This window comes from Rhea americana, unplaced genomic scaffold, assembly GCF_003343005.1.
Source record: "Rhea americana isolate MKP2758 unplaced genomic scaffold, rheAme1 scaffold_108, whole genome shotgun sequence".
Lineage (NCBI taxonomy): Eukaryota > Metazoa > Chordata > Aves > Rheiformes > Rheidae > Rhea > Rhea americana.
The window spans coordinates 1,859,054-1,886,450 of record NW_028185128.1 but is presented as its reverse complement, the minus strand read 5'-3'; the positions used below and the strand labels follow the sequence as shown (position 1 = coordinate 1,886,450).

Sequence of the window (27,397 nt, the reverse complement as noted above, 5' to 3'; positions counted from 1 at the left end):
CAGTGATGGTCCTCTCCAAATCATGTGGATCAGCTGCTACTGGTAAGGAAACGAAAAGGCACATCAGAAAGCACTGAGAGTTATTAGAAAATCAGACAGCATTGCATCATGGGCCARCTTCTGATGTGGGTGATGGATCATGCTTAGCGAGTTTCAGATTGTACAAAACTAGAAGGAGCTGCAAGCATATCAAACAGCATGATTAGATATACGATAGATAGATGGTCCTGGCAAATTGGAGAAATGCGCTTACACAGACAGGATGCAGTATGCAAAAGCACATACTGTTGCAACATACTTCACTTAGGAAGAAATAATTCAGGAGCATGAGCACAAGATGGGAAACAGCTGGCCCTGCAGTAGTTATGCAGAAAAGGATGTGGAGGGTCTGCGGCCTGAACATGAGTCACCTTTCTTACTGTCATAAAAAAGTAACACGTATATACAGATTTACAAACAAGCAGCATATAAAATAAAYCTTTTGCTCTCCTGAGCACCATAAYATCACCGTCAGTTGATCTGAATCAATTCAGAAGCATCCAGAGGAGAATGCCTTTAAAAGACCTAGGCCTACAAAACATGACCTACAAGAAAAAAAATTCTTGGGAGTTAGTGCAAGCTCTGTTGGATGATCTTCAAACTAACTAAGAATTTATGACAGCTGGCATTTTCTTTCCCCTGYCCAATCACAGGAAGTTATGTGGGCACAGTAGACTTTTTAGAAAATGAAAATGGAGATTAGAAGAAGAAAGCAGAGATTTTTAACCCTCTTGATAGTACACTGCATGAAAATTCAATTTCAGCATAGCTTAAAYAAAAAGACTGGCACAAAAACATGAAAAATATATTTGTGGGGGAGTTTTTTAAAGATGAATTCTCATTATTTGTGAAGGCTAACATAAGCCTTGAATAGCTGAGATCAAGAATGTTGCATATTTACAACAGACTATATGAGGAAGAAAATTGAAAGTATTAAAAAACCATGTTCTTCATGTTTTATGAAGAAAGAGACCACATCCAAGTTTCTTCAAATTTTTATGATTAAGCCTTAAAATAGACAATCTGTGTTAAATATATATAATCCTCCCTTCATAGTGATATCTTTGTGCAACGTACAAGTGACACCTTCTAAATTCATTTAAACCGAAACTACAGAACTGCTACGTTGTATTTCCCTGTTGCTCTTTACTTAGTATACCTTTTCCATTCCAAGAAATAAATGTTTTAACTTCTTGCACCGTTACAGACCAGTATTTTCCTTCCATGCTCGCTTCCTTAGCACTTTTTGCAGTTAAAACTCTGGATGGCATGCACGTCCTGAGAAAGCATTGGATGTGGGCACGTTGCCTGCATTAATAGTTTGCCATCRTGTTAAAATCGTGTTAAAATCAGAAAACCATTCATGAACGATATTGCTGGTGGCTGGGAGGATGCCCCCACGCCACGGAGAGCACCCATGGGAGAGTGCAGGGGTGCTCGCTGCTTGGAGCGCCTGCTGCGACACGCGGCCACGAGAGCCAGYGCTGCCTCTGCGGGGCCAGTCAAGGAGGGGGCCCTTGAGCTCCTTCACTGGGCAGCTCTCGTGGCAGGAGCTGCTTTGGCTTTGGCTGTGAGCGAGCTCTAAGCTGATTCACTTTGATGAAACCACCAGTGCAGGGTGGGGGGTGGGGGTGCCAGTCCGCCCTGAAAATCAGCCCCRTAGGGCGCAGTGGTTCCCACTATGAGAGAGGGAGGGATGCAAACACGCAAGTCGTTGCAGTGGTTCCCACTAGGAGAGGCAAGAGGATGCAAATACRCAAGTCGTCAGCCAACCAGAGTGAGTCAGGCCCTATTTTTATCAACAGCGTTTTCCCTAATCAGTGACCTGAAAGCACAGGGATTTTGAAAATGTCTTTTTTTTTTTCACTGCTTATCGATGGGGATGGGTTCCTGATCCATCAGCGCTTAAGTAACAGTGAAACAGAACAGTTCAGTTTTATTATCATCCATTTTTCTTTCACTGTAAATGCTTAGCACTTGTATAATACTACAATGCACGAGATGATTACACTGTGGAAACCTGCTTATTCAGCTAGACAAACAGTTTCTCCAGGAATTTTTAAAACTAACATAGTTCTACACATCATTGTAAGAATTAAGAATATTAAACTTGTTTTTATATATCCTAAAGTAATAAATCCTTTTGCCAAGAAGTAGTCTGCAAAGCATTTTTTTTTTAGGAAACTAGGCATCATATAAGTGAACATTTTCTGAATAAAAGTTACAACTCACTTATATAAGAGACAGAGACAGTGACAACTACTCATTTCCATGCCAAGAACCATATTTTTGCAAGCATTCACATATGCAAAAAAAGGAAAAAAAAAACAAGAGAAAAAAAAAAGAGCCAGTTACATTGAAGTTCTAAGTGAATACAAAATGTTTTCTGATTTTATTTTCCTAAAGACCTTTGGTTTGACACTCAGCTTAACTCCCTGAGAGTGGGAAGGGAGTGTTCTGTTTTACTGTGCTCGGGGATTTTCAAGCGCAGCATGTTACTAACATCCCAGCATCATTGGAAACAGGCCTTGTATGCTCCTAGGCACTTTTTTTTTCTCACATCTTGACTGCATTTTCTCAGCTGAATTACCCCCATCCATTTGGCAGACAAAAGGCTCAGAGGTATGCTCTGATTCAAAGGCTGTACTTTGTAAGAGAAAGTCACTCTTAATGAGATTTCACTCCTTGTGCCATCCCTAGGAAGTACCAACAGCTTCAGCCACCCAGTGCATTGTAAGTTTTATTTTCTCTGATACGGGTGCCCTGAACAGAAAATTTTATCTAGACAAAGTGCATACAGAGGGGCAACATTCAGTTTCTTTTTGCTAAAAAACAGTATGAATAGGCGAGTAATTAGAAGATGCAGCAAGCTAGMCACATTCTGAATTCAAAGTGCAAGAAGCAAGTTTTCAGTAGTATTTAAAGCAGAGGAGAAAAATAACTACTGTTTATCCACATCCTGTTGCTCCACATTTTTTTTTTACTGGTCTGTTTTCTTTCAGTCTAAACATGACTCATCTTTATATTCATTCATACAGTTTTCTAAAGGAAGTAACTAAAAATATGAACCAACATTAAAATTTTACTGTTATCACCTCATTTTATTTCTTGCCTTTCTGCTGAGAAAGGTAGCAAGTAGTAGAACAATCCACAAACAGTAATATCAAAAATAATGCTTATATTCTTCAGGATGAAGCCATTTTGAAATTATTTATTTTCAATCAAATATGCAATAACAGTAACTATTAAATTCAGCTATAATTAACCRTATGATGTCTTTGTGAAAAGTATCAATATAATCTGAATGTAGTTTGGAATTATAGGAAAACAGCTATAGAAAAATACGAAGTGATCTATGTGACTTACCATCTGACATCAATGTAATAGCAAGTGTCTCAATAAGGATCRTTAAGTTAATTCTTCTTTGCAGCCTAGACTGTTCTCCAAAGCATCTGTGCCATTCAGTTCTGTATCAGCTTCCAGACCCAACATGTGGGAAAATCATCAACCATTAAAACAGCACTTCAGACAAAAAGCATCAGCAGGTCAAACACAGTCCCATCCCTGAAGAAGAACCCTGCTTCTTAAAGAAGCTGRGTAACCACTACTAAGATGCTAAGAAGGGTACTGAAAGGTGTATATATAGGGTAAGAAGGACTGAGCCAAAGGCCTTGCTGACTCGCCAGCGCCAAACTTCAAACAAAGGCAGAGCCGCCCAGCTGCAGTTGTCCAGCTTCTGGCCTTCCTCTGACAAACACCTTTTTCCCTTTATGCCAGACGTGTGTCATTTCCACTGCTATGAGCTAACTGCAGAGGGACGCCAAGTGCCGAGACACTCGTGGCGAGGGGCTGCACCCTGGAGGCGAGGGCTAACCCRCTCCGGAGGAAAGGGGCCAGCCCAGGCATCACCCCGCCGCGCCGCGCAAGCCCGGGCTGCTCCCCTCACAGCTTCCCTTCAAGCCTGGACCAACCCAAGTCCGGCTGATTAGGAAAACTGCTGATAAGAATTGCAAGGCTAATTTGTTGCGGCCCTCCAAATCTTATCTGGGACTAAATCCAGCAAAAACTTTGTAACTGCACAAACTAAAGTGACATTTGAGTGGGCAAAGTAGGCAAATGTGTTAAAAATACTCATTCCTATACATACACATACACACATGCTCAAGTTTCTCTTATACATACACGCACACACAGAAGATACGCAGTATTAGACCTTTACAAAGGTCCCTGATTATCATTTTCTAAATGTCTTTTTATTTCAGTGTGGAAGCAAATTAATAAATAAACTATTATAAAGACATCTCTCAGTTCCAAAAAGGTAAAATGATTCTCTGGTGAAATGTCAAGTCCTTGTTATTTTGAGTCACTCATGGTCCTTACCTTTTTCCTTTTCAGATTTCTTGAATTTTTTTTCCAAATAAACAAAAATGGCACTGCTACTTTAGAGTACTAGAACACCAGAAGACAATACTCCAGAGAATGTGATTCTGGTGATTGTGGTGATTTTGCGTAATTTTTCCAAAGTGCGTTGACTTTCATTAGCATTAATTTCATTAGCTCACCTTCACAGCTCCAGAATTCCTGTATTCGTAAAGCAAACCAGAGCTCTGGTAGCAGAAGCAGCTCTTCCCAGTTGCTATGGGTGGAATTTCTACCCACAGCTATTAGCAACCATAAAGGGTCCAGTTCTCTTACACTAACAGGAGRAGAAACAGGGCCTGATCTTAGTATKAAGGAGATAAAGAGTGAGGGCTAGAGCTGCAAACCGTTCCCACATCACCAATGATCACTGCTACTTTGGAAAGATAAATGAAAACTGAGAAGAATATTTATGGGATTATTACAACAAACTGTWAGTTTCCTCAGGGTCCAGGACAGGGATTTACAGCAAGGACCTCAGGGCCAAAGTGAGGAGCAAGCACAGCCCCTCCACATGCAAAACCAAATGTCCTAGGAGAAAGACAGGCACAAGCAGAAGAAAAAAGCACAGAATATGATCTGAAGGGCRAAATGGGAGAGGCAGGGGACTGTGCCCAAAAGCAGCTGAGCATAGTTGTCAGGAAAAACAAGGGAAGGAAGCAGGAAACATGCTGTYGCCTATTCTCAGGATTTCATTTCAAGTCTTGAGAATCTCCTGTTTTCACTGAAAGAAAAAAACACCTTCTGGTRTCAGAGAAAAAGATTAAAGTGAAAAACATTTAATTAATTCCCCATCCCTTCACAGGGTCTACAACTCAGAAAGCAAATGCTAAGAATTTACCACTATTTTTTTAACCACATGATTTAATCTGACYCAAGTGTTCTGAATGTTTGAATATGGCTATGATGGGAATAACTCCTTTCAAACATGACTCTTGCATATTCTTAAAGGACATACAAATTTTAGAAATGTCTACAGATGAATGTTCAGTTAGATGTATGCATGTATGCAAAAATGTGGGACAATTATCCCCCCGCTAAGAACTCAAACACAGAAAACAGGACAAAAATGCAATAAAAACTCTAAGACAGTAGCAGGACAGAGAACAGAGAATTTTTATTTACTTATTAGTTGATTTCCCTATTAGAAGTAGGACTTTACAACCTCTGCTGAACAGCCATAACACCCCAAAAGTTKAAGCCTAGAAATGTGAAATATGAGTATGCTTTAACCTACATCTGCTCGCACTCCACCTCATGCTRGATGGCTCTGTACGCCCTCACATCCCTATTTTTCAATTTCTCTTGCCCAAAGATTTTTTAATACATCCAACTCSCCTTCCAGAGTTCCTCATCTCTCTTCCTTTCCGCATGCCCTTTCCCTCCTTTCTGCTTCTACTCTCCAGTTTCCCATTGCRCACCATAAGAGATGGTGATTTCCCTGTGTCAGGGCCTCAGCTTTTCAAACTGTGTTGAGAGAGTAAGTGGAGAAGCTGTTTTGCTGGTAGCCATTGATGGATACAGTTTTCAGGCAGTTATTTGCGTATCTGTCAGTAAAGTTATTCTGTTAATAACTACAGAGGGGTGCTAGGGTGACTCATTAATTCTTCCACTTCCAGTTTGCTTGTTTCAGGGGGAAAAATTTAATGATCAGGAGTGTAAACTGAGGTGCTCACATGCAATGTTAAAGTGCTGCAGAAGTGTAAATCCAAATGGCATCCAGTTGATTGAAAAATATTCTAAACTGACCAAATAAATGAGTTTTACAAATAGTCTTGAAATTGGAATAAAGATTTACTCCATGCATCCCCCAGTGGAAAATCACAAATGCAAGGATTAAAACAAAAGCAGCATGTAGCATCCTAACAAATCATCTCTCTAACACACACAAATGATAACTTAAAAAAATTTAAACATACATTAGTTTTCTGCTTAATGTCCTTGATATGCTCCTTCTGGAGATGAACTCAGGATCACTAATTTCACCATAATAACAGTGCATCTTATTTCAGTGAGAAAGATTTTATTGCTGGGCCCATGCTACGATGACCCAGGTCAGAAGGAAGCAAGTCCACGAGACCACGAGGAGCTCAGCAAACCTGCAGAAGCTCTCCAGGCTGGGCTCCACCACAGCCACCCGTTCCCCAGCTGCAGGGCCCCTCAGCATCCGTCCTCAGCCAGCCGAGGAGGTCACCAAACACAACACCTGCTATCCCTTGGGAGGAAATTCACGTGCTTTTGTGAGTGTGTAAATCCGTATTCTCTCGATGTATCTGGGACCTGTCTCTTCAGCAAGCACAAGGGCCCTCTCTCCAGCATAGCCAGTCTCTGCTGGAGAGAGGTTATCATCCAGACCTCCACAGGAAGGGCCCTGGTGAACTGGTCACGCAAGCGCATAAAACTTCTGGGCCTGCTTGTTTTAAAAATACAGCTGCGTGAAGGGACCTGGTTACAAAATGGCTCCAATTTGTAGGACCAACAGGCCCTTAATAGTAGTCTACAAGCAAGTGCAAGCCCTGGGCTGTGTAATTTGTATTATTCCTTGTTCTGCTTTCTCTTTCTTTTTAAATAAGGAACAATACAGAGAATGCGAACCCCAAACCCAAGTGATGCTGTCAGGAAGAATAATGGCTCTATTCTGTATAAAAATGCCGGCATTGTTGGTTTGTTTACTTCAGCTGCTTCACAGCCCCGCTGCTGTCAGGGCTCTGGAAACAAAGCCGCAGCTCTGAGCCTGCTTCTGGGGGCTGCGCACTGAGCTCTTTTCCCTCGGCTCCTTCCCCTCCGGTGGCAACAGGCGTTCGTGCTGGAGCAGCGATACTCCACCCGCCCTCACGAGCAAAGCTACAGATGGGAGCTGTGAGATAAACCGCAGGCAGCCAGGCTTCCCGGTAAATCCACGCCTTCCACGAAGACAAATCGCGCAGAGCAACAGGGGGATTTATAGGCGGAAAGCCTATTAAGCATTCGCGTGAGTTAGGCATGGCTCGTGCCGCCCCGCGTGTCGGTGGGGAGGCTTAAACCTTCCCGGCAAGGGCGTCTCTGCACCCGCTGCGGCCCGCAAGCACCACGCTGTCGCATGTCACTTAGGTGATGACTAACACAGGGTCCGAACATCTCCACTGGACTGATGACAGGGAGATGGTTTTAAAGATTCCCAATGCAAATAAATAACTCAACAAAAAATAYTCTGTTCCCACACAGCTATAGCAACCACAATCTGCTAGGAACTTTCTAAACAAAACAGAGACAGTGAGAGCCCCAGCAGACTGCCGCCTGAATGAGAAAACCAGCGAAAGGAAGGGGCAGATTGCACAACGCGCAAACAAACATCAGCACGGTGCCTCAGCAGACAGAYATATATTTACATACATATATATATATAAATGGCTGCATATTTTTGTTTGTGTGGGTTCTGATCTCTTAAAAGATCTATTTTTAAACAGTTTTCTCAGTTTCTGGAATGGTGATGAAAACAAAGTTCYAGTCACAGGTTACTCAGGGGAGCCAGCTTCCCGTAGCGTTACTTYAATTCGGTGCTACAAAAACACCCCTTCGTGTGGAGGGCTTTCAAATGTCTGTGCCACAGTTAGTGTGAAAATGTCTTTCGCTTCTCCGGCTCGTTCCTAGACGSTATTTCCTGCCAGCTACACGCACTGCGAGCGCTGCCTGCTGAAGAGCAGCTGCAAAGGAAGGATAAGGATGCCAGGGTACACTTCAGCAAACTCCTTCTCCGTAGCTCCCCACGCCCTGCGCCAAGCGAGCTAACACACACGTCCACAGCCCTGTTTAAAAACCCTCACGCAGAGCGGAGCTTTGCTTCCAYAAAGCACCTGAAAGTGAGGACGGGAAATGAAGATCAAGGAGGTGACGCCCGTGCTCAGCGCTGCGGCCGGCTCTGCGCACGGGCACGCACCGTCGCGCCGCGCCGCTGCCCGGCCCGTGTTTGCCTTGCACGGTTGCGGTTGCGCTCGCAGCGGCGCCGCGCCCGGGGCCCCTGCCACCCAGCCCGGGGTTGCTCAAGCTGCGTCCTGCCTCTTTACTGGAAGCCCTGAGATGACAAAGGCCTGGGATTAAAGGTAGCTATTCTCATGCCTCTTCTTGTTTCTTCGCCTGGTCCAGCTCGCTCTGGCAAGCCACCCCCTTCCTGCGGAGGCTGCCAGGCTGCGCGCAGGAGTTACCAGTGAGTGTGGCCACCGGCCGCGGCCCGGCTTGCTCAGCAAGCGCTCCTCGAGCGGGGCCACGAGGGCGTCTAAGAAGGAAGAGGCTGCTGCGGAGTAACGCCTCTCCCTGATCTTTTCCAGAAGCAGCTCCATGGTGGTGGTGGTGGTGGTGGTGGTGGTGTATGTGTGGGGGGGATGGCAGCTTCGCCTGCCCCCCGGGCAGGTCGTGGCGACTGGCAGGTTTCCGGGAAGAGGGAGCCACACCTGCGGCGGCAAACGGCTCGCCAGAGGAAGGGATTACTGCCCGCTGGCGTCACTGCCTCTCTGCCAGAAGTTATCAGTCTCTCAGATACACGGAGGAAACTGCTGGTGTGAACGGCCCTAACCTGCTTCTCTTTACACTGCTGATAAGGCGGCTTGCTTTGGCAGCCGGGCATGGCCGGGCAAGCAGGGCTCTCCCCCAGCCCGTGGGCAGTACCGGCTTTCGCCAGGGCGGAGGGTGCGCAAAGGCAGTATCCATAGCCTCGTGCGAAATTATCTGAGAGCCGAGGTGCCCAAACACCCTGCTGGGCACTCGCTCCTGCGTGCCGAAGCGCAGAACCCTGCCGGTTTCTCTGCTGGCTCGCACTTGCACAGCCGCCATCGTAGGGGACGCGAGCGGATCCGCAGCGAGACCAGGGAGCTCGTGTCGCCCACATCGCTAAGTCGGCCTTCACGCTGTTGAAGACTTCCCCGACTACCCCCCTCTCCCCCCGGTATCTTTAACTATATAATTCTTAAGGTAGCTGCTTGCCTCTTGCTTGATTAATCAGGCAGAGAGCTGAGTAAAAAAAAAATGAGGGCTGCAAGCAGAAGTTACGGAAAAAGTAAAGAAAAAGGCAGAAGGGACAGAAGGGCAGAAAAGGGCGATCCATAACAGCAGCAGAAGAGTAAAAAATTTTGCGGCCTCCTCTCCTGTCTTCTACTCCTCTCTCCCTGCTTCTACTTCACCAAAAAAAAAAAAAAAAAAAGAGAGAGAGAGAGAGAGAGAGGGACAGACACATCTACAACACTCCCATAAGAGCACGGGGGAGGACAGAGCACGTAACTTCCTAATCCCAGCACATCTGTAACCAAGTGAACAGCACAGGAGGTAGAACAAATGACTGTGCCAGCTGGATGGGATTCAAACCTTTGGTCCAGAGGAGCTTGGTACAGCAAACCTAACATYTAGTCAGCAACACCATCCCCATGCTTCACCGTAACAGTCCAGTGTATCACAAGGGTAATAAACTGGAGGTGGSAAAGGAGACCCTGAGGTTGCTAGTACAGCAGGAGAATTACTACTGCAACAACACATCTTCAGCAGCTTAAACCTAACCTCTCTCATGACGGCCTAAACTTCGCTCACGTTCCCTATTAGTGGGTGAGTAATCCAAAGTCGGTGAATTCTGCTTCACAGCRACAGGAAGGGCCAACTTTGAAGGACCAAATAGCAATGTCGCTATGAATGCTTAGTCATCACAAGCCAGTTATCTCTTTGGTAACTTTTCTGAGACCTCCTGCTTAAAATCCCCCAAATCAGATGTCTCGTCATTGCATTTACTTGCACACGCTTGGGGCTCTGGAATAAGTCTGTATAACCTGAGGTACCTTTGTGCTCACTATTGCACTGTATTAATTAAACAATCTACACTTGTATACAAAAGAAACCCATATTCTATGGCTCAGAGGCTCTTTAAGCAATGATAACCCTAGTCATCACTGGTATTGCTGGTGACTGAGATTTTAAAAGCAATTGACAAAAAAGAGCTAAATAACACAAAATTTCTCTAAATAAGAGGAAGCCTTTCTGCATATTACAGATCAAGTATCTCATTGATAGGTATTGGGATAAAGGAGAGGGAAATGTGTTACCATCATCACATAAAATGAAATAGCTTCTACAGCGCAAAACTTCAAGATTTTTTTCTCACTTTCTGGCTACCTCTCATATTTTAGACTACATTATCTAGATGGCTGAACCCACTATGGACTTCATTTCTAGCTGTTTTACCTTTCCCAATCATTTACTAATATTTATCACCTAGAAGTTCAAACAGTTCAGAAGAAAGAAAACACAGGTCAGGACAGCTTAGCAAAACTGAGTGTGAGAGGAAAACAGTCTTGAGAGAAGCTGCTATGGCACTACACAAATAACATCCCACTGTCTCTGGATGCAAAGACATTACTCTTCTTTATGTGAAGGGGAAACATCCTCATGCACTGAGGGGAGAATAACTACCACAGATCACCAGAACGACTGCGCTGGAGATAGCTAAGACCAGACTATGTGTACGATGAATGTGAAAACCATTTTAAACATCTGGGCTATGTAACTTTTCACAGATGCTCCTTTTGGAGCTGGATGGACCTTGTTGCCTCTCTTTTCCCAGACTGTTCTCCAAAGTTTGTAGATTGCTTCCTGCAAGCTGTAGGATGGTACTCGGTAAAAATTTAGTCTGTTCTTCTCTGCCACCATTTTGTGTGCAGACCCACACAGCAGTTTTTCTTCCGAAGAATTCTGCAAAATGCCCTGCTTAATAAAATGCAGCTACATGACTGGTACTCAGTCCAATAATGTGTCCACATTGATTGAAAAACATTAGCTCCATCAATGGTTTTAAAAACCTGAAATTGCAAACAGCTTAATTCAAATCTCATTGTAAAAAAATAATTTTCTTGGGCATCTAAAAAAATCCCACCTGACTAACTAAGAAATGTTGCTCTCACTTATTTGCTGTGTGTGCCAAAATTAACTATCTCCCCTATGTAAAAGAGAACGGACACCAAACAAAACAAAAGAAGAAACTCTTAATAATGCAAACATTCAGCTTTCTCAGAACAGTTTTGAAAGCCTGCTGCATTTAAAAAGATGGAGAAAACTGAATTTCAGACCTCATGAGCTACAGCAGGTTAATCATTTATTAGCTGGATTTTAACTTTTGTTAGCTGGAGAGATTCTTGCTTTCATTCTTTTTATAGCTCTTGCGCAGAATATCACATCATGGTCACACAATGTGGCAAATCTGGTTCCAGGGCACTTAGTACCAAGTGAAGTAACACAAAATCTAGTTATCTGACATAAACACTGAACCTGTCCAAACCTACATTTCTGGTTCTAATCTATTTTAAAGTATTTCTGAAGGATAACTTTGTTCTGGCAGACTTCATGTCAGATTAGGAACTGTCTGTCCTCTGAATCCAGCATAAACATAAGTCTGAAATACATTCTGTTTTGCARGTTTTGGCTAATGGAGTAACCATGGGCCGAAGTCTGATCTGGGACAAATCTATGTTGCCAGGTGACCTGGATCTCATATTGCACAGAACGGATCTTAATGACAACACAAGCATGATGTCGGTGGGATTGCAGGGATAGCACCTCCCATTTTGACCATAACTTTAATTTACATCTTAATCACAGAATCACAGAGCCACAGAATGATTGAGGCTGGAAGGGACCTCTGGAGATCACCTAGTCCAATCCCCCTGCTCAAGCAGGGTCACCTAGAGCATGTTAGACAGGGTTGCATCCAGGTGGGTTTTGAGTATCTCCAGAGAAGGAGACTCCACAACCTCTCTGGGCAACCTGTTCCAGTGCCCTTAATGTTGCTTTTTGGAGGCACAGTAGCTTCTGGAAGGTATTGAGCAACATAATATCTAACAGCTATAACCAAACRTGCTCATAGCAATGGTGTACTGAGAACAGTCCTCACAAAGGCAATGGATCAGGGGAGCCTCCTATTCACCTGCAATGGCTTCCTGACTTTCTTTAAATTCTTCATTTACGCAGAGAAAACAGCTAGTAATCCAGAGCTGTGCTTTTAACCGTCATGCAGCTGAGACTGTGGTTCTTGGAGCAGTTCTTCGATGGCAAGGAGAGTTTAAACAGCTCTTGCTCCCCTTCCTTTTCAGCCATTTGTGTCTGCCCCCACTCCTGCCTGCGCTATGCCAAAACCAACTATTTATGCAGCTGTGTGGTGAAATGCATGAAGGAGTGGGTCTGGTTAGGGAGAAAAAAAAACCCAAATAAAATTGTAAGCCAGTTTTCAGCCAGTTTGCTTCCACAAGCTGGTACATCAGCAAGCCACGTGAACACTTTTGCTGGCACAGCCTGGGATGGGAGAGGGGGAAGATGGGCGGTTACTCCTGGGAGCTTAAACAGTGCTACTACTGAATGCGAAACTGCAGCCAAAGCACTTGATTATACACACAAGAAGTAGGATTTGCGTACACAGTTAGGGCATTCATTATTAATGGCTGGGCCCCCTCTTTAAAACTTTCACTCCTTCTCATGCGGTGTATGTGTGTGTGGGGGAAACAGGTTTATACAGTTCAGCGAGAATGAAGCTAAAGCCTTGTAAAGCGAAGTAAGGCTAGGCACCATTTTTATAGGCTTGGCAATAGTGCCCTGTGGACCCAACCCACGATTACCGCCCCGGCAGTTTCTTACTGCATCTTTAAGTGGTGTCCCAAGCCTGTCACACTGGTATTTTTAAAGGGATTTGAAGGAAGAATCATCGCTGTTGTTAAGACTAAACAGTTTTCTTTCTTTTAAACTCCAGCTATCAGCGCGACAAATCTAGGAAAGGTTTTTATATAAATCTGTAGGAAATTGAAGAAGTTAGGGCTTGCTCCAGGAGCTCTCTCTCAGTGACTATTAATCTTAGCATACAAAACCAAATGCGCCCAGCAGAACAGCCACGCTTGACTCACTGCATTCCCTCCCTTTACTCTAGAAAACTCTCTTGTATTTACAGTTACATACACCAACCAAGGTCTGGCATTGCTAAAGAGGGAACAAATCTTTCCCCCCCAACTCCAAAACCTCAACTTGCAAGTGATTATTTTTTGAAATTATTAAAGCCGCCCACAGCCTTATCATGAGCTGTCTGTGCTTCTGGATTTCAGTTAAAGGCGAAGAAGCTCCGAGTTTCAGCCCTCCTCTCCCACCGTGGGGAATCCTGCAAGCCCCAACGCTTCCTGCCGTCTCCTGGAGAGGGGCCCATCTGAATGCCAGAACTGTCAAAACGACGGSGTGCTTTTCTTGCACGGCTTCAGAGGCAGCACGACACAGGAAAGCTGAAGGCTAAGCAACAAAAAGAAAAGGTGGAAGTCTGAATTTCCGCTGATCAGTGAGATGGAAACACACTTCATTTAAAGGAAGCAAGAGGTGTCGGAGAGCAGAAACTTTTCACAGCTAACTGAGTCAGTCGCTCTCACCCTTGGCAATCTGCGTCAGTGCTGCAGATAGAGACAGGAGCACTATGAGAAGCCAAAGCAGCACAGATGTACCCTAATCTGGCTGAGATCAGGATTCCTCTACGAGGTGTGCTAAAACTACTTTGAAACCTATTAAGCGATGGGACCACAAAAACCCTCGGCAAAGATGAGCTAAACAGCTGCTTCCCTCCTTCTACCACAACACAAGCAGAAGACAATTCACAAGCACTGCAGGCTCCTGCTGGGTCATTTTTAACTTGATTTTTTCTCTCTCTCTCGTCTGGAAACAATCACAAAAATGTAAACACAGCAAACATAAAATTCATTGCTCTTCACATGTCGGCTTTCCACTTAGTTTGAAATAAAACACTTCTTCCTAAATTACTCCCACAATAATCTTATGTTTGTTATAGCACTTCAGAATTTCAGAAGGACTTGAGAAATCACATCTAAACTGACACTTAGGGACGATAAAGTAGGGTCGCTGCATCCAGCGCTGGAAAGTAATCCTCTCCGGGGCAGGAGGCAACGACCGCGGAGCAGCCCAGCGCTGCGCCCCACCGGCCCCTTTCAGCAAGAACGTAAAAACCAGCGGCGGCCGCTTGGGAGCTCGCGGGACCTGCTGCGGAGAGGCAGAGGGTAGCTACCCACGCGATACGTGATTTACTGCAGGGGATCAGGGGCTGGCTTTGCACTCTCYGCAGCAGCCCAGCACCTCCTGCGCGCAGGCGATGACTGCAAGGGAGAGGGACTTTTTGCAGCGCAGGGCCCCCTGGAGCACTGATTCAGAACTGAATCAGAGGRAAAATCCTGCTCGCAGGAGAGGGATGCCCCGCTGCTCCGGGCGGGTAGCTCCTGCGGATGGCAAGGGTATAGCTCTGCTTGCAGTCAGCACCGCTTCCCGAAGAATTACCTGGCTTTGCTGAAAGCGCCTCGCTCGCAGAACGGGCGGCCTGGCCGTGCTCGCCCGCACTGCCAGTGGCGCTCGCAGCGCCGAGCCCTGGCGCGCGGGGAGACGGCTGCAGGCCAGCCTGCAGTGCTTAGCTCCAGGTACCAAAATGAAGAGGTGTCGTGTAGTCAGCCAGACGAGGAAATAGTTCCTGCTTGTCCCTGTATTTGTTGTTAAAAATACTTATTTCTGTTTTTCTTACATAAGAGACAGATCTTCGATCCTGGGTTTCGGGCCTTCAGAGGTGCAAAGGTTCAAGTTTTTCAAGGATTTCTTTGCAACAGTAAGGGTTCAATTTTATCTCTGTTGCAAATTTTCATTTATTTATTTTAGTGCAATCTGTCTTCCTCATGCAATCACTATACTCGATAACTAGGGATTACCAAAATTCCAAATTATCATGAGAAACCTAATAAAATGAAAAGAGACAACAATATTCACCACTTTTACTACACTCCCACCGTCGCTAGTGCCAGTGGATCTGAGCCAACAGTTTAGATAATGGAAAACATTTGCAAAGAAGTCCTCATGCGTGAAGAGCGCTTAGCTTTTCATACGGTGGAATCCGTCGGTATTTTCCTGACGGTGTGGGGCAGTGCTTAGCAGAGGGGTTGCTCTGAGTGCTCGAGCACCTTATGTGCCCCACAGAAGCTCTGCTGGCCTAGAAAAACCTCTGTATTAGCCAYGGTCATACATTGCAGTTGTGCACAACAGGTAAGAACAACTACGAATGGGGATTTTTTTTTTGTTAGGGCTGTAATTTCCAAACCCTTAATATTAAAGGGAACTGTCAACCATGTCAAAAAGCAACGACTCTTCTCAGTTTCTTTAAGGAATATGTTTTTAAAAATTCTCTTTGGAGATGAGCTTCAGCATGTGAAGAACAACAGCAAATAGTCATGTATCCTGGTGAAAAGCTGTTTTTTTTCTTTTAAATCAAGTTCAGAGAAGCATCCTTACAGATTGGTCAAAACATAACTTACTGTATAGTATTATTACTGGCCAACAACTGGGCAAATAGCTTCACTCTTCTTGCATATCTTATGCTTGAAATAAAGTGCAACCTTAGCTGTAAATTTCCTGTGTTTGTAAGCCAAGAAGGGAAGTACAGTAGATTAACTGTAGGGCCCAAGAAAAGCTTTGATCCTCAGGTCAACAGGAATGTAAAGCCAGGAACAGGCACTACAGAGGCTGCTAAAGCATTTAAAGATTTTGTTGCTTCTGAATCACTAACAATGTTAACTGTTATCAGGGTCTAACACAATTACAATGAGTGACAAAGGAGTGAGAATTCAGGTCAGATTAGGAAAAAAAAAAAAGATTACAGACTACTTAGATAAATTGGATGTTTTCAGAGAGGCTAGTTCAGGTTGCAGTTTACCCTAAAGAAATGAGAGATGCAGCTGAAGCAAGCTCGACATTGTGAGCAAGGCTACTGAACCCTCCCAAAGGGAGGCACAGGCTGCACAGACTGGAAAAAGGCAACCACACGGCCTCATTTTAGTGCCTTCCCTTTAGACATCATTTTATTATCTCTCTTTCTGTTGTAAATTTTAAAATGCCACTAGTAATTGGTTTGAATGTTCTCAAATTTAAATTCCCCTGTGGTTTGATAGTCTGAAGATGATTAAATGATTTGCAGACCAGAGACCTTTTGGTTTTGACAAATCAGTAATTGCAATGATGCTGACAACAATGATAAAAGAAAGAGTAAATGTAATTTGTTATCTTTTATGTGCATGCCCAGAATTACGTATATTCTGAATTTTAAAATGTTGGTGCATTGTTAAGCAAGCAGAGTTTTAAAACAGAAGACTCAAAGCATTACAAAGAATGTAATGGAGTTTATAACTTACACTTTAGTACTTGACACTCAGATGTTCTTTATATCATTTGGTCTGTTAGTGAATAAATGAAATATACTTTTGATAGCTGCAGTCATCTGCTTCTAAGATAGCAACTTGTTTGCAAATCATTCGGCATGGCTGACTACTAATAAAACATATACAGCAGTAAACTAAAAATATRTGCAACATTAACATATCTTACCATATTATAAACCTTGAGATGGTAGAAATCCTTCAAACAATTATAAATAAAATAAAGGGCTATTCCTGAAGTTAATATGTAAAAAAATAAGCACAAAGACCACCTGTCTCAATATAAAATAAATATTTCTTGTTGAAAATGTGTCTTTATTTTTCAGCAAAAACTTTGATAATAAAATCAGTATTCAAGATATGGATATGCATTGATCTACAAGATATGGAAAGTTTTGGTGATATGATTAGTCACAAATTATGATCTGGATTATTATCCTTATTCATTAGTGTTACATTCCCCAATCAAGACTGGAAAGCTACTGTTTGCTGAGCATCAACCTTTTAAAAAATTGAGAGAATGTATACTGTTAGTACTGATAGTGTTGCTTTTGGTTGTGGAGAGACCTCAGTGGATGAGAATGATTACAACCGAGCCAAGGCACAGAATTAAACACTTGGATACTCCTCAGCCGATGCAACGGTGGTTCAATATGCACCAATCAAAAATTGCTGCAACTAGCCAACCAATCAACCAAAGAAAAAGAAAACACRTAACTGTGAGCAGAAACACTAGTCTTATAGCTAGATGTCCTGATATGGTCACATAATGCAGGCAAACCCATACATGGCTTCTGTCACTTGGTTCTACAAAATGATATAAAACACTGGCATGATCTAACAAGATGCTGGAATGTGCTGCRTTGTCAGTCGGACAGGACGGTTACATATATTATTAAGATAAAAAATGTGGGTGATCTCAATACAACCATTTACATGATTAAAATTAATCCCACATTTAAATACTGTACCTTACAAGACTGTGTTCTAGTTATATTATGACAGGAAATAGAACAGCCAGATATATATGTGGTGTAACACTGTACCTAAGCAAATCAGTTTGCAGCATCCATGTGTTTTCACAGCTTGCAATAGAAGATTTTGGAGCTACTAYATGAGATGTTCTGGGCAAGGACAGCAGCTACGTGACTATCATATAAGCAAAAATTCTATAAATGTTGATGTGTTTTGCTACAGAAAAGCCTAATTATCGCATGTAAAAGATGACCAATATGATTTTCTCTGGGAGAAGCTAAGGGGCAGTCCCCTTCTCTGACGATACAGCCCACCACGTACAACTGGTTCACAAGACAGCACAGCACCCGCACAGCTGCATCATTTTTTCTTCCTCTGTTAATCTACATGGCACCTTCATTTGGTCCTTTAATGAGAACGTATTTCCTGTTAATAATTCATATCTGAGTAATTAAGTAAAATAATAGTTAGACTATTGGCTATTTTTCTGCTAACTATAAATTCTTTTATTCCATGATTACTGAACAGCAATTACTAATGTTAAATGACAATTTGGAAAGTCTTCAAGACTAGGAGTAACTTGAGAAATCTGAGGGAYTTTGCGAATTTTTTAAGTAAAATTCTATGAGTTCCAGGTAATCTTACCCCTCCCCCCCAAAAAGGTAGAGAAGTAATTAGTGCATTTTTTTCCTCCCAAATCTTACAGTATTTCAGCTTAAATTAATAATTGTGCAGCAGGTTTTCTTAAAAACAGAGGTTGCACAGTGGTAAAAACCTTCAAGTAACAATTTTCTTCCTTTTCAATAAGTAATACAGAAAGACTGATCATCACGTAGACAACACTTCCCTATCTCATCCCTCAGACAGTGCTATCTCTGTTCTTTGTACTCCTCTTCCATGATGAGATTGTCAGCTATAGCACCAATGAGTCAAAAGCAATGAATGGGTACTTAGCTTTGATCAGAAATAAATTCAAGGACAAGATAAATACAACCATCAGAAAATAACTTCTCAGTTCTATTGATCTGGAATGATCTGCATTTTCAGATGGAAAAAGTTATCCACAAATCTACTTCCTTAACAATTCTCTATGACCTACTATCCAAACATTTTGAGCTATTGGTAATCTGTTAATTGTGTCAATAACTTTTGTCGGTCTTTCAGTATTAGAAGACAAGCAAGCTTATTTAAAAAAAAAAAAGAAGTCTGAGTCTGACTGAAGGGGAAGATGGTCCCATGGCAATCTGCAGTCATTTTTGGCATATGTGAAAATCTGACATCACTTAAGGATTGCTGGCAGGTTCTCAAAACACAACAAAATTTTGGATCCTCTGCAGAAAACATCACCTCCTGGCCAGCAGGCTACATATATTGTTACTTCAGCTAAGGGAATCTCATGTAACATATATACTCTTAACACCGTCATGGTATTTATGATCAATGGACTTACAAAAAAGAAAGTGATAGTTGACTAGATGGGATTTTGCTCCCACTTTTCTGACAGCTCTGAAAGAAAGGAAGGAAAAAGGAAAGGAAGAAAGTTTCACAGTGACTCTTACCCCAGCCTTCTGAAATCTCCTTAGTTTTCATTATTTCTTTTATAATGAATTGACAAAAATGCTTTGTTCCACTTTTGTCAGCTACTTGGCTCCCTATCCTTCACGTGGTTTTAATCACTGGAAGTAACTTATACCTCCTGCAGGGAGTCAATCTTTGATTCACAGCCTCATTTCCTTAAAAATTGGGCCTATTGCTTTCTACTGTCTCGGCTTGTCCCAAGCAGATTATCCAGAAGCAATCAACAAAGCATTTGTCCCATTTCTCTTCATGCTAACTGCTTTTTAAACTCAACATATATTTAGATAATCCAACTTTAACTTATGTCACTGTTGTCCCAGATGCCAAGAAGAGACTTGATTTTACATGCAAATGTCAAAACAATGAACTAAAACAGCAAAGCAGTGTAACTTTGCTCATCATTAACTTTTTTAGGGGAGGTTAAAATCGTCGAGCAACTTCAAAGCAAATGACTAGCTACGGCAAAATGTTGCATGCTTTGCTGAATCACTTCTGGGATAAGCTGATTCTTAAATATATCAAACTGGTGAGAAGGAAAACAAACGAAGTAGGGAATCCAAAGGACTTCGATAATACCTGAAGTATGCTTTATATAGTTTATTTTTTTCAGATACAGACATGTTGCATTTTATTTTGCTAAAAGAGGTTTTCTTTGGTGAAAAGTTTTCAAGTCAATCAAACATATGGGAAAGGGCTATGCTGCATTTTGTTAACAAATGTTGATGGCTATCAAGAACCATTATTGACTACTTTGCTCTGACAATGCCACCAGGTCTTTACGTGACAGAGGTGAAAATCCCCATGATGTAACAACTTTTTTGAACACACTAAAGACAGATTAATTTGAGTAAGAACTACATTGTATGAATCACAAATACATGTTGGTTCTACAGAGCTGTGGGCTCTTGGACAGTAAGAGCAAACCTAAAACACATACTAGAATTTGATACTTCAAAGTATAAGGCCAACTAGGCACTAACATGATTAGAGATGTTAGACGGTATTTTCAGCTGAAAGAGGAGACTGTGATAACAGTTTGTATTAACTGAACATCTACCACTTACTTGGATGAGGCTTAGGAGCTCAGTCCTTGATGATATGCAGCGCCTACTTCCTTGCTACCTATGTAGTGCACTCTTTACACATATTATTCCTGTCTTACTCCCTAATGAGCAGTGTGAGGTATTTTTAAAGAATTAAACATGTATCCTGTACATCTCTGTTCTTCCAAGGAAGAATTTAATTGCTTGTAAATCCATCATATTTTATTTGGAAATGCACTGTGCTTTTACTTCCCAACTGACTCATTTCTAGCATATCAGCAATACTGATGTAATGCTCCTTAATGTGGATCTGTTTTCAATTCAGGACAGATGCAGGGTATTTTTGCAGCCACAAGAATAATCAAATCACTTTTAGCATGACATATAAAACAGAGCAATTAATTCCTGAGGCTTACTTAAGGTTCCATCAAACTGTCAGTAAGCACAGGGAAAAATTAAGGTTTACATAACTAACAAATTTTAAAGAAAGAACATGGCTTTTGCAAAGTATCCTCTTAAGAAATAAACAAAATGTTATGCTCTGCCATTAGATACCAGTCACACCATACATTTTAAATGAATTCTGACCAGATGATGTGACTCAGTTATAGTAGTGTTGAAGGCAACATTTCAAAAGCAAGTTATATGGTCTTGCAATTCAAGTCTCATTTTTAAAACTGATTTAAACACTTAAGAACCTTAACATTATGAAAGGATTGCAATTTAGCCTAAATGCTTGAGTTTTGAAAATCAGGACTGGAGCTCCTAGGGCACTGAAATCCTGTTCAACAGTACGATCACTCTTTGGTTACTCTCTAGCTTGAATAAAAGTTAATTACTCCAAAATTCCCATTTATGAAAATCAGAAAATAATGTTATATATAAAAAATGTATTTGCAGTAAGAAATATAGAAATACCGATGCCTCACTGCTCAAGAGCATCCATACACATGTAATTACTGCCTTCCTCCTCCTACTAGCCAGCATGTTGCTTACACTAAATTATTAGAAGCAAATTAATTGAAGGCAAGAGCAAGGCTACACCCGCACTTACCATATGGTTTCAAGATGCATTCTTTTCAAAGCTTTAGAGGGGATGCAGAGCTTTAAAAAATAAAAGAGTTTGTACTCATACCTTACACCTCACTAATGTACATGACAAAGTTTGATTCCTTCTTGAGACAGTCTCCTCTGCATCAGAGGAGATGGCTACAGTCTTAAATTTGCTATTTGTGAAGCTCTTCATTAGGGAAAGCAGGAGTTCTCTGGATAAAGGAAGCATAAATTAAAAAAATCTTCTTATGTTATTATTTTCTTGTGATAACCCATGCTAATATCTGTTCCAAAGGGCTAGATCATGGCCTTGATGAACCTTGTCCCTGGACATTCACAGTGTACACCGAAGAAAATTTAGACATGACAAAGTGCAAATTTATATGTGTTCCAGGCAAGAAAATCTCAGTGTTTATGCATTGAAATAGAAGAGAATGGCACTGGGACAAAGCCTAGAAAAGAAAGCAACTGTTATAGCTGCAGTGTTATTTTGCAGATTTCCATGATTCTATCATTTACCTGTTTGAGAGCACTGGCTAGGGCTGGGTCTTGATGCTTCAGCATCCTATTTTTCTACTTTCAAATGCTTTTGCCTGCACTGGAACTTGCTTGCAGCTGGAAGAAATAGCCCACAAATTAGTCCAGAAGGCTAACTTTGGCAYAGAGCAAAGGCAGGACATCTGCTGCCATCAGGAACAGCTTGTTGGCTGGGTTAAGTTGCAGCGGAGTGCCAAGCAGCTGATCTGCTTTCCCACCTCTCTGGTTTGGCTGGTAGATCCCATGTGAATTAATATAAAACACTCCATATAATGAGCATAGTCTACTGGCTCTGAGGCGGACTGATCTCAGAGGCATTATTTAAATCAATTTCTCTAGAAAGGGAAAATTTAAAGATCTGTCTTTGCATTCTGAGGGCTCCATKCCTCAAATCACAACCGCTTTCTCTAAGTCTTTTAACTTTATTTCACTTTACTGCTCACTTTACTGCTGTTTTTTTTTTTTGGATTTGTTCTTGTAAACTGTAGTCATTCTAACACTGAGAGCTATATCCTGCTTTCATTCATGGAAATGGAAGACATCTTCTGATTTTTTGGGAAGAAAAAATCTGGCAATTTATAGGTATATCCTGTACTAAAAGGTTTTTCACTGACAGAAATAGGAACTACTTGGTTAACTCATAACTTGGCTATGCCAATACTCATGCATTCTTCAACTCATTTTAAAAGCATTTTTACTAGAAGTGTAACTGCATGTTATATTTAAAATACACATGTAGCATAGCTTAGGTGACAGGTGGCTGCATCACTGTGGAGAAGGATTGCAGAATTCTGCTTTTGGCTCACCTAGGGACTCAYTGCATGGACCTCAGGAAAGAGTTGTACTATTATGTTGCGGTTTTCCTGTCTCCTATATAGTGTTGATAATATTTATCCTCCTACCTTGCTGAAGTATTTGGAGGAATATTCAGCGTACCCTTGTGCAGTGCTTTACATCATATACATGAAAAGGATGCTTAGTAAGTTTTATTTATCTGAATAAATGATAGATTATATGTACGACAATACAGCCCTTCATTATATATACATATGTATTTTATATGTTAAACAGTTATACAGACAATACACGTGACCCACATGATAATGAGATATGAGATCACCTCTTCCATTGATTCTATCAATTCCGCTCACTACAGGGATTGGTTTTCCTGTCTATGCTTATCTCTCTGTTCCTTCTTAAATGAAAGTATGTGGACATCTCAATGTTACCTTTAAAAAACAAACAAACAAACAAACTCTCTCAGTGCACTGAGATGCCAAAGAATGCACTCGTGCAGACTGGGCCTGACAGGCCATCAGCTTCGCAGAACAGCACTGGGGGATCCTGCTGGACCATGAGTTGAACGTGAACCAGCGATGCACCCTTGCAGTGATGAAGGCTAACCACATACCAGGTTGCATGAACAAGAGCAGAGCCAGCAGGTCAAGGGAAGTGATTATTCTCATTCAGCACCTAGGAGACCACATTCAAAGTACTGCAGCCAGTTTGGGACCCCTGCGCAGAGAAATACTGATGAACTGGGGAGAAGGCAGGGCTGCGCCCCAACCTGCCATGTTTGCTTACACTGGAGAAGGCAGAGGAGCCTAACTGCAGTCTTCATCTACCAAAAAGGAGGGTCTTACGGAAGATAGAGCCAAACTCTTCTCATGGACGCATGACAGCAGAACAAGAGGTAACAGTCCCAAACTGCAACACAAGAAAGTCCAAATTGATACATAGAAAAAAATCCTTCATGGTGAGAGTGGTTCAGCACTGGAAGGGTGCCTAAGGAGTTAGCAGAATCAACATCCTTGAAAATAGTCAAAATTTGACTGGACTTGATCTAACTTTCAAGTTAGCTCTGCTTCAAGTAGGTAGCTGGGAGTAGACAGTCTCCATAAGTTCCTTCCAACTTAAATTTTTCTGTGATTCCATGATTTATGACTAATAACACGAATCATTAGTGTTCCCATTATTTGCTCCCTCCTCTCTCTCTCTCTTCCCTCTTCTTTTCCTAAGGGAATATTGACTAGCCAAGATGGATATAATTGTCTAAGAATATCCTCTAAAGTACATACTGTCCATGTAAGGTGTCAAGAATGAATCACTGGTGTTGGCAAGGATCCAGATGCCAAAATACAAACTTTTAGAACTCAGCTGGGTTTTTTACTTGTCAGATCTGTGTCCTAATTGCTGTTTATCCACATTCTTCTTTGCTGACATCTATTTACAGTCCTACAGTCATTATACACCCCAAAGTCCCATGGATTTAACTGGCCTTTTTGTGTCTGTAAGGAATTGCATAATTAAATATTATGATTCAAGCCCTTCAAACACTTACATGTTACTCTTGTCGGCAAAGTTATGCATTGGAGAACTGACATTTTCAGGATCTGTATTTATGCATCAGCTGAATGTGTTTAAATTAATCTAAGTATCTTCCAGGGCCTGTTCATACTGGCAAGTACATCTAAAATAGAACACTATTCAGGAATAACTCTGCAGAGAAATCCATATTCCAGAATCACAATGCCCAAGTTTAAATTATTTGAACCTAACTTCCAAAGTTTGGAAAAATAATATGAAGATGATATTTTTACTGTGAAATAAGCATGTTTACCTGCAGAAACTTAAGCAGGAATATTTTATCTGGAATAAGTATTCCTCCCTTATTATTGACACAATTCTCATCCAGAAAGATAAAACTACTGTGCAGCCTATATATGAAATTCAAGTAAAAAAAAGCTAAAGTTTGATTAAAAGTAAGATAACCATACTGCCAAATTTTAGGGGGACTCTGCAGTACAATACATAATCTTAAAGACTAAAAGTCTTGGTGTGTTTTCCTTTCAGGGCAGACAGAGGATACCTCTTCCATTGGACTGCCAAGACTTTCAGCTATTTGMAGCTCTCCGATTTTGGCCTAGGAACACATATGACTTCTTTGCATCTCTTAATATTGCTAAATGAATGTCCTTGCACTGCTAAACAAAGCACAAGAGCATCTCAAAAAAAAAAAGAAAAAAAATCAAAAGTTAGACTGTAATAGTTGTGTTGCTTTGAAGAAATCCCAGTCTGATATTTTGTATTCAAGTTTCAGCTCAGAGCTAAGCAAACTTTTATGGCTGAGTTATTAACTCCTGAAAATGGAGGTTTGTGATAGAAATGCTGACAGACGCTTCAGTACAGCAGTGCTATTGGACACTGCTATAATCATCAGTTTTAATGAGAGCTGTTAATATCACCTCAATCAAAATGGTTGCCCTGGCCTGACGTCTCGGGCTGTGCACAGGTGCTCTCAGCCAAAAAAAWAATGAAGGTTATTACATTATCAATGAGGCACAGATGCACCGTCAGTCTGAACTCAAGGTGGTGTTACCACCAAGCACACATCTCTTTCAGTAGGTCCCAGGCCTGTTTATTTCAATATGCTGTTCCAGCTCAGTGAACCCAAGCACAGCCTTCTGCTTCTCCGTGGCATCGCCAGCGAGAGATGGAGCAGGTTTTAAGAACACGAGAAGGATTTGCTCCCGGCATGCAGGTAGATCTGAGAGCAAAGAAACTCTGAACTGCTTTGTGGGAGTCTCAAGTTTGAATGAATGCTCTTGGGTCAGGACTGCTTCAGCATTTCAGAGCAGCTCCTCCTTTTCATCRAACACAGTAACAATATTGAGTTGGCAGAAAGTTCTCCATTGCAGCTATATTCCCCCTTCTTCATCTCATCTAGGCTCAGATGCTCTTTCCACTGGGTCTGCATGTTTTCTGAGGTACACTTCACTGGGCTCATTAGTGCTCACACTCATGTTCTTTACCCAAATCATACAAGCAAGTTGCATTTCTTTTTTTCTTGTTAAAGTACCTCCTGATTTCATGTTAAATACACACAAAGTTTTCAGGCACCTCCGGAGCAATGAGATCTACACTGCCATAACTGGATATCAGAACGCGTTACATTTCTACTGAGATAACACCTGRCCATTCAGATGGCAATCTGAAATGAGCCATAACCTCTGCTGAAGCCATCCTTTCTCCTTTGCTCTCTGAAAGACCCCAGACCAAGGGACGCAGTACTGCAGGAGGGCTGACATAAATGAGAAGTGGCATCTCTTCAGAATCCAAGATTATGCTTGCTTTAGCAGAGGGGTACAACTGCTTTCAGATCTCAGCTGGCCCAGGGRTGTTACTCTGCTCCCCAGGAGCATATATGTTATACCTGGAAGGGCTGATATGTAGGCAAAGAAGCTGAGCAAACATCACAAATCCTATGACATCAGACTGAGAGGTGTGCATACGTGTGTGTGTATATGTGTGCATGCATATATGCATGGGTGTGCAGCACAGTTAAAGCAATGGAGCTGACCACGGAAGCCTTTACTGTTCGTAACGTGTGATGGATTCTGGCTGGAGGATGACAAATGTGCTGCCTTCCCTCTAGGCTTCCTATCCATCTTTGTCCACKTCAGATTTTACCAGCCATTGCAATTAAAATGCTGAAGTGAAGCTATTTCTGGTTTCACAACTGTTCCTCTCTAACTTACAGATAGAGGAAGATGAAGCTCCTTAACCAAACTGCATCTGTGTGCCCYAGTGTTGGCCCAGCGTAGGTTGGATAGGTTGAACGAGCTAAATGCAGGAATCACCAGCACTATATTTTTCAGATGATATCAGTGACTCCTGGCGTTAAAACTTCTGCTTTAGAACAGTTCTGGATGTTGAGTCACTAATATGAGGGTCCACCTGGAAATCCAGCAAGAGAAGAAATCAATGAATTCAATGGTTTGCGTTTTGAAAAAGAATCATTTCACGTAATTCTTTTCCTTAAAAAACCTCAGCTATGTTCTTGTAAAGAATTGGACAATTGTGATAATCAAAACTATGTTTAGGTAAGCCATATTCAAACTAGAAGGAAACAAGATGGGAAGTTATTGCTCCAGCCAAGCAAAAGCCACACTGCCATGGAGCATTGTTTTCAGATCAGGGAGATGAGAGCTGAGGCTGTTATATTTTTAGCTGGAGGAAAGCTGCACTCCCTCACTCCTCTTTAGTTGAACGCCTTAGTAGAGAAACATTAGATGAATGGAGGTGCTCGTTTCGCATTTATCAGCAGAAAGCATAGAGCAATCCAGTTTCAAGTTATTTTGGCTACCCTAGCATGCTCCTGTATTCTTTCTACCGTCCAAGTGGAAAGAGGTCGAGCTGCCTTAGTCAGTATGCAGAGGTCTCTTCCYCTGACAGCAGGCAGTCTACATCTGGGGTTACATGCCTTAAGCCCTGCTTCTGTGCRTATGTTCGAACAAATTTCAATTCAACCCTGAAAATACTTCTCCACAAGACTTTTTTTTCTTTTTATTTCTTTTTTTTTTCCCCACATTCTTGACCCATTTGTACATTTCAAGCAAGGCTTCCAAACAGCRGAAAGCGAGCAAAAACAAGTGTACGCGACCCCATTATGTCCTAGAGGACACTTATTTTGAGAGCAAGTGCTACAAAGAAAACTGTTTGGCGAGCACAACATGA

General features: G+C 42.0%; 1 protein-coding gene across 3 annotated transcripts in view; it reads right to left on the bottom strand.

Annotated features, from left to right (window-relative positions):
- The window catches only part of SASH1 (SAM and SH3 domain containing 1), a 193,109-nt gene that overhangs the window by 142,425 nt on the left and 23,287 nt on the right, over positions 1 to 27,397 (bottom strand). The window contains exon 1 of one of the 3 annotated variants that reach the window (XM_085310590.1): positions 3,406 to 3,428. The exons of the other annotated variants lie outside the window; for them this stretch is intronic. Coding sequence (XP_085166716.1) covers positions 3,406 to 3,408 — 3 coding nt within the window. The 5' untranslated portion in view covers positions 3,409 to 3,428. Of the gene's footprint in view, positions 1 to 3,405; positions 3,429 to 27,397 lie in introns of those variants that run through there. 3 annotated transcript variants of the gene reach the window in all.